Source organism: Prunus persica, chromosome G3, assembly GCF_000346465.2.
Source record: "Prunus persica cultivar Lovell chromosome G3, Prunus_persica_NCBIv2, whole genome shotgun sequence".
In the NCBI taxonomy this organism is placed as follows: Eukaryota; Viridiplantae; Streptophyta; class Magnoliopsida; order Rosales; family Rosaceae; genus Prunus; species Prunus persica.
The window spans coordinates 18,217,696-18,225,028 of NC_034011.1; the positions used below are offsets into that span (position 1 = coordinate 18,217,696).

General features: G+C 35.0%; 1 protein-coding gene across 1 annotated transcript; it reads right to left on the reverse strand.

Moving 5' to 3' along the window:
* Nucleotides 2,737-5,110, reverse strand: LOC18783018 (transcription factor MYB75). Its single transcript, XM_007216468.2, has 3 exons — nucleotides 4,855-5,110; nucleotides 4,417-4,546; nucleotides 2,737-3,586 (listed from the first exon to the last, which is right to left on the reverse strand). The coding sequence occupies exons 1-3, from the start codon at nucleotides 4,973-4,975 to the stop codon at nucleotides 3,118-3,120; spliced, it is 720 nt and encodes a 239-aa protein (XP_007216530.1). The 5' UTR covers nucleotides 4,976-5,110; the 3' UTR covers nucleotides 2,737-3,117.

A 7,333-nucleotide genomic window follows, 5' to 3' on the forward strand; every position in this document is an offset into this window, starting at 1 on the left:
CATTAAGAACCGCCATGTAATTCAAAATAACACAACTCCAATCCCATAATACCGACGTCTAAAAAACGAGATATATAATCTGAACGTTAAAAAATACGACGTCATCATACATTTTCCACGTCGCAAGTTCTTTTATAAACGAAGAGGAACGAAATGAATTCCGACGGAAATTCATTATAACCGCCGTCTAATAACAATTAAACGACGTTATTTGTAATACGGCTCTCATCATAATCAACGCCGTCTATATGTTCTGTAATACGGCTCTCATTTATTTGGAACCGACGTTGTTTAGAAGTTCAACGTCGTCTATATTATTAAGTGCGTCGTGAGTAATGATGATAGATATAAATACAACGTCGACTATATAAATGCCACCGACGTTGTTTCGCATTTCAACGTCAACTGTATAAATACATACGTCGTAAATAATGACACTGACAACTATTTCCACGTCATCTTTTTTAGAAAAATCGAAGTGGAAAATTTATTTCACGACGGTTGTTTGTAAATAAGAGACGTAGTATATTTCAATAACGTCGTCTTCTCATATATTTAAAGACGTCATATTTTTTCTTGTCGTGTAAATTATATTTAACGGCGTAAAATTTTAGTTGTCGTCGTTGTATGTATATCTTGCGGCCTTTTTCTTTTAACATGTGTCATATTTTTCCTTTTTAACGACGGTGATTTGTTTGAGTTGGTCGTCTATTCTCATCCTCGACTATTTTCTAGAACTTTAGCAGACTAAACACGTCTGTTTTTATTGTTTTCCGACGTTGTTTTATTTAACAACGTCTAATATTTATCGTCGTTGTTTGTTTCTGAAAATATGACGTATAAATTTTGTAATACGACTCTTATATATTTGTAACCGACGTTGTTTCGTTTTTCAACGTCTACTCAATAAATACATACGTCGTAAATAATGACACTGACAACTATTTCCACGTCATCTTTTATCGAAAAATCGAAGTGGAAAATTAATTTTACGACGGCTGTTTTTATATATGCGACGTAGTAGGTATCAATAACGTCGTCTTCTAATGTATTTAAAGACGTCAAATTTTTTATTGTCGTGAAAATGATATTTAACGGCGTCGTTTTTTTATTTCCGTCGTTGTATGTCTATCTTGCGGCCTTGTTCTCTTAATATGTGTCATATTTTTCCTTTTTAACGACGGTTTTTTTAGAGAGTTGGTCGTCTATTCTCATCTTCGACTGCTTTTTTAGATCTTTTTGCAGTACAAAGACGTCGTTTTGTATTTGTTGATGACGTTGTATATTTTAACAACGACGGTGATTTAGCGTCGTGGTATATGAGGGAAAAGATGACGGTGGATTCCACGACCATTGAAAAATCGAATACACGACGGTGATTTACCGTCGTCTTTTTGCTTTTTTGTAGCAGTGACCATTGTAAACATGCGAAAAATTAAAGAGAAGTAGTAGAAAATACATGACATTCACATAACAATAGTGTTCGAACATCCGCATTAGAGAATGTGTTTTGACAAGAGTTTATAGTTATTGTTGCGTGTTATATATAGAATAATTCTATTGCATTGCAACTGTAAAATGAAAAACTTCACAATGTTATGTTTCATTTGGGTATATCAATGACATATGTGTTTAAAACGAAAATGACATGTACATTTAGTTGTTCATAACTCCTGGAGGCCCAAAAAAATTAATCTAGGGAGCTGATTTCCCCATTTCTCTTTTCTTCATTTACACTCCCTTTTCCTTTTAAATACTTTTTAATCAATTTTGTTCTTTCTCTTTCCTATTCTATCCTCACCCTACATTAATTTCTTTTTTACTTCACTTTTATATTATTTGTTTTTCTTTATACTTAATTTTTCAACTTACACTTCATTTTCAGTATTAAAGGGAAGGAAAAAAAAAAACTTAATTTCTTACTCTATTAAAGGAAAAAAATATATACTGAAAATGGAGTGCAAGTTGGAAAATTAAGTATAAAGAAAAGGAACTAATATGAAAGTGAAGTAAAAAGAAATTAATGTAGGGTAAGAGTAGAATAGGAAAGAGAAAGAATAAAATTGATTAAAAAGTATTAAAAAGTAAAAGGGAGTGTAAGTGGAGAAAATGGGAGTGGGGAAATCATATCCCTTAATTTAACTGGAATTAATGGGAAGGAGTTCTAACGAGATTCATACTTAGTGTAACAAGTGGACAATTTCAAACTCAAGAAAATCCCGTTTATCAAGATTGATTGCCTATGATATTTTGTTTGATTTTTGTTTATGTTTTTTTGAATATAAATGATAGTCTAAATTATAAGAGGGAGGGGGTTTCACATATTCACATTATCAAAGTTATGGTAGTTCAAACCTGATACCAATGATTGCCTAATGTTGTTATGCATAATAAATCGCAAAAGTATAGTTTGGAGACATAAACATACATGTGCCTTTTATTCAGCTCATCACTATGCTTTATTTCTCATTTAGCATCTGTCTCATGTGACTTTTCTACGCATGCCCACATTAATTTTCTTGTCTTTTGTAATAAGTAAATTTAGGTTTTAGCCACAAAAAAACTTTCACTTTTGGAAAAAGCAAAAACTTTTTAAAAAAAGATAGAAAAACCTCTCAACTTTCAAACCAAAGATATGCAAATGTAAAGGATTCCTTAGGAAATCCAAAAATAAATAAGGGCAACTTTATCCATTTTGACTTATTTTAAAAAATTTCTCTCTTCTCTGGCATTTTCCGAAGTCTCCCGTGTTGATATCCCCACTGTATAATCATATAAAAGAATATTAAATTAACATCAACAAAAGGAAAACAGTAGTACACAAGCTAGATGTTTTCAACAACAAAAAAAAGTACACAAGCTAGATGATATACAATGCAAAGTCACCATCAAACATTTTTTTTAAAAAAAAAAGGGAAAGGAAAAAGCTAGCCCAACATTACAAAGACTTAGGCCCCATTTGGGATTTCTTTTTTTCGCTAAAAACCTGCTTAACTTTAAAGTTAAGCAGTTTAAGGTGCTTGGTAAAAATAAAATATCATGCTTATTTTAAAAGCAATGATCTTTTGACAACCGCTCTAAAAAGCAACCTCATCAATTGAAGCAGCGCTCCCTAATTTAATGATTCCAAAAGTCCACGTTAAAAGAGAAATCACCTCTACCTAGTCCTTCTTCTGAAACATTGGTACACTGTCTTTTCGATTGTGGCATATCATCAACCCAAAAACTTGTGAACTCTTCTTCCTCTAATGCTAGACCATAGCATGTAGCTCTTTCAAAAACATCCTCGTCATCTAAAAAGGTTTCCCACCAATCATTTCCATTCTTTGTTGATGGTGATGTTTGTGACGGCGTACTAAAATTCTCGACTGTTTGAATATGATCCAAAATTGGTTCTTTACTGCTCAAACAATTTGAACTCTTGATGAAGCTTCGGGGTTGAGGTCTTATTACGATGGTCTTTATTGTTTCTTGGGGTTTATCTTTCACCTTTTTCAGGCGAGAATCCGTCCGCAGTCGAGTGTTCCAATAATTTTTCACATCATTCGCTGTCCTTCCTGGAAGCCTTCCAGCAATCAATGACCACCTTCGACAGATAGCATGAGAAAATAAATCAATACATTTGTGCTATGATACACACACACAAAGTAGGAAATAAATCAAACCCTGCCGTCAACTTCCGTCAAATTTTCTATTAAAAAGATGATATGGCATATATGTGAGCCACACATCCAACAATATATAGCCACGTGATTTTAAATAAAGTATTAATATATTTAAAAAAGATAAGATTAAAACTTAAATTTTCTTTTTTTTGAAAAAAACTCTCTCGCCCTCTTCCTTCAAACCTGTCGCCCCACCGTGGCACCCACCTCCCTCCACTCACTCACTCTCTCTCATCAGATTTGAGGGTGATGGTCAGGCAAGCAAAGAACCGGGTTGGGATTTAAATCTTTTATTAAAGCTACGTGGCACTATATTATTAGATGTGTTGCCCCATATATATACCACATCATCATTTTAATAGAAAATTTAACGGAAACTGACGATAGAGACCATTTTGATTTGTGGATGATAACCTTAAGGACCATTAATATCACATAAAAAACATTAAAGACGAAAGACGATAATTTCGCAAAACCTCAGGGCTATTTGTGATAAAAAGCTTTTTGTAGATGTTGTAACATATATGATCACTATGTTTTACGATTCACAGAGACTAAGATACATCATGCATGGCTTCATGGCCCTTCTAGTGCTTTTTTGTGGTTGTGCATGCGTACTGAGATAAACAAGAGAAGATATAATATAGAAAACAACACGGGATGCATGTCGGCAATTGTGGATTTTAGGTTTTTTTGAATGGTATGTGATGAAAGAACCATGTGGGATAAGGAAAGAGACATTTATTGGTACCTGTTTCCTAAAAGCTTGTGAAGCCTAATGATTAGATCTACTTCATCCTCTGCAAACTCTCCTCTCTTGATATTTGGCTTCAAATAGTTCATCCACCTTAGTCTACAGCTCTTCCTGCACCTGTTCAACCCTGCATCCATGCATAATGCAAAAAATTCCAGATGTTGGATAAGTCTCTTAGCACCCCTCGGCCCACGAGTGATATCATTTGAGCTAAGCACGTGGACAACATAAATAATGAGTAATATGGGAGCACTAGTGACTATTGGGCCTAGCCGTTGAAAGACAAAATTAAAAGCAACCAATTGGCAATAAGTGGAGAAGTTTAAGGCCTTGTAAACATCACTAATTTAAGGCTTCACTGCCTATTAATTAAGCTCTAGCTATTTATTAACCATCTATATCATATATCTCTCTGAGTTATATTTACATTAATACCTGCTTTGTTAGGAACTTGGTGCCACTTTCCTTCTCCATGATTCTCAATGCACTGCCTCAAAAGATCATCTTCCTCTCTAGTCCAAGCTCCTTTTCTCACACCCAAGTTATAGCCCTCCATCTTCTTGTTGGCCAGCGTTGTATGTTAGCAGCTAGTTTATATTGTGCCTGTTAGTTACTTCAAAGCCTCCAGAAGCCACCTAGCATTATAAATAAAAGGTCTCTGAAGGTATGAAGACGATCAGATTAAGGCTACAAGGCCAGTGACGTGCAATGTCTCGTGTCCACAGAAGTGGAATAAAAACGTTTAAGAGGTGGCTACGTACGGTTCTCCATCAGAAATTAACTACCAGTCGCTATTAAAATACGTTTTCTTGTACGGCTTGATAACAGTAACAGTTAGCTAAGAGTTTGTTAGTGTCAGCACGTGTGGTTCACGTATCACAGCTGTAATTATTAGTTAGTTTGTTAAGCATTAGTTATAGGCTAAACATATGATATAAAACACATCCTTCTGTAATTGTTCATACGATTGAAAATCAAAGAAAGCAAATTCTCTCTTATTTCTCAGTTCTTCTTCAATATTTGTCTTCTTCCTTCAGCCTCAATTCTTCTTCCTTATATAGGCGGATTCTCCATTACGGAGTACGAATATACGGATTAGTTACAAGTTCTGGTTTTCACAGTTTAATTGTTTCTATGGTCCAGATTTAAAACACATTTTAATTACAACTCTTGCACATCGTCTCTCTCTCTCTCTCTCTCTCGACCCAAAACCCCTTCTCTGAACTACATCCTCTCACACTCCCTCCCTTACCCACACCCCCAGAGCCCTCCTCCACAAACACCATATTTAAATTTGTTCAATATCTATAGCTGTTATGTTACAAAGAAGTCCATAATCAACATACAAAATACCAAATGTTAATCCAACAATGATGGTAAAAACCACCTTCACCTGGCTTTTTTGTTTTTACAAGAATCTGACTGTAAAAAACAAACATGATTTCAAACTCAGCGAATCTCCGATTTTTGTCTGGGTTCGAAGCTCCTCACTATCCTCACCGCCATCTCTTTGTTCCTCTCTGTCCTCACCAGCACCTCTCTGTGTTTGAAACCTTCTCTGTGGGAGGATAAGAACATTTACAATGGACTCCCTAAACCACCTCTTTAACTAAAATTTAGGGAGGAATTGAAAAAATCCACCTCCAATCACCGTTATCTCTGTGTGTCCTTACTTATGCTCGCGGTCACTGAACAGTGTATAGCTGCAATTTATAGGTGAGCAGGCAGGGCATAAAATTCTCTAATTGTCAAAGCACATACTCTTCGAATATCAATGCAGCATCGTGTAACCTTTTACTACACTCATCTCTTGAATCCTGCTTTAGAGTGTTCGACTGGCTCCTCCCAACACGCTTCCCTCAATGTTAGTTTGTAAATAGAAAAAAACCCAAAATTGGGGCGACAAAAAATTAGTCAGAAGTACACCTAGCATTATTTGCTCAATTATTGGCCTGCGTACGTACTTGACCTATCTCAACAGTAAAGAACGAGACTACAGTGGATTGACAACAATATTTATGGTGGTGATCAGAGAAAGAACAAAGATAATCAAAGCCAAGAACATGAGAGAAACCATCAATTGATTGTCTCTCATCAAAGCTTAACACTTAACCAGATGCTTAGTTAACAGCCTAAGAGCATCCACAATGGAAGGGTGTATAAGGAGGTGTATATTAAATATGCACCCCTTGTCACCGGAATCATCTCCAATTGAGAGATGTAAAGGGTTGTAAACATACATCACCACCATGGAGATGTAAAATAAAATGCACATTTGCATCTATTTTTATATCTTTTGCAGATGGGACCCACCCGAGAAAATAGAGGAAAAATGAAGAAAAGGGGATGTAAAAGTGGCTTTACATCGTTTCCCATTGGAGCAAAAAACGTATTTATACCTCCCGGAGGTGTAAAGGGGATGTAAAAGTGGCTTTACACTCCCGAAAATACACCCCCCCACTGTGTATGCTCTAACTACTTCTTAAACAAACTAACTAAAGATACGCGGCTTAACTGTCTTCAGATATCACACAAGCCTAACATCTCTCTCCAAAATTCTTTTAATAAACTAAAAAAGTTTCCACCAACTAAATGCTTATTTTGTAAGGGAGTTGTAGTTCAATTGGTTAAGAGTATTTATCCTTTCACTTGAGGTTCTAGCTTCGATCCCCCTCTACTCTAATATCGCTTGTATAAATTATTTTTTTCAATTAATACGTATTTTTAAAATAATCATATCACGTAATATGTAATATGATTAAACTATCAATTATTATCGTATATTCAAATAAAAGGTCAATTTGAACAGTGGTACACATAGGGCACATTTTAGTAATTAACATGGAAATCTAAAAGGAGGAATTTTTGTTTACTCTGAGTAAAAGAAAAGGGAGGAAGAATAAGATAAGAGAAA

What these genes read in the sequence shown, in the direction of transcription:
- LOC18783018 (XM_007216468.2), bottom strand. Translation starts at nt 4,975, where the DNA reads ATGGAGGGCTATAACTTGGGTGTGAGAAAAGGAGCTTGGACTAGAGAG. An exon ending in CCAAGTTCCTAACAAAGCAG is followed by an intron (nt 4,547 to 4,854) that starts GTATTAATGTAA and finishes GCATGGATGCAG; the next exon opens with GGTTGAACAGGTGCAGGAAG. An exon ending in CACAAGCTTTTAGGAAACAG is followed by an intron (nt 3,587 to 4,416) that starts GTACCAATAAAT and finishes TATCTGTCGAAG; the next exon opens with GTGGTCATTGATTGCTGGAA.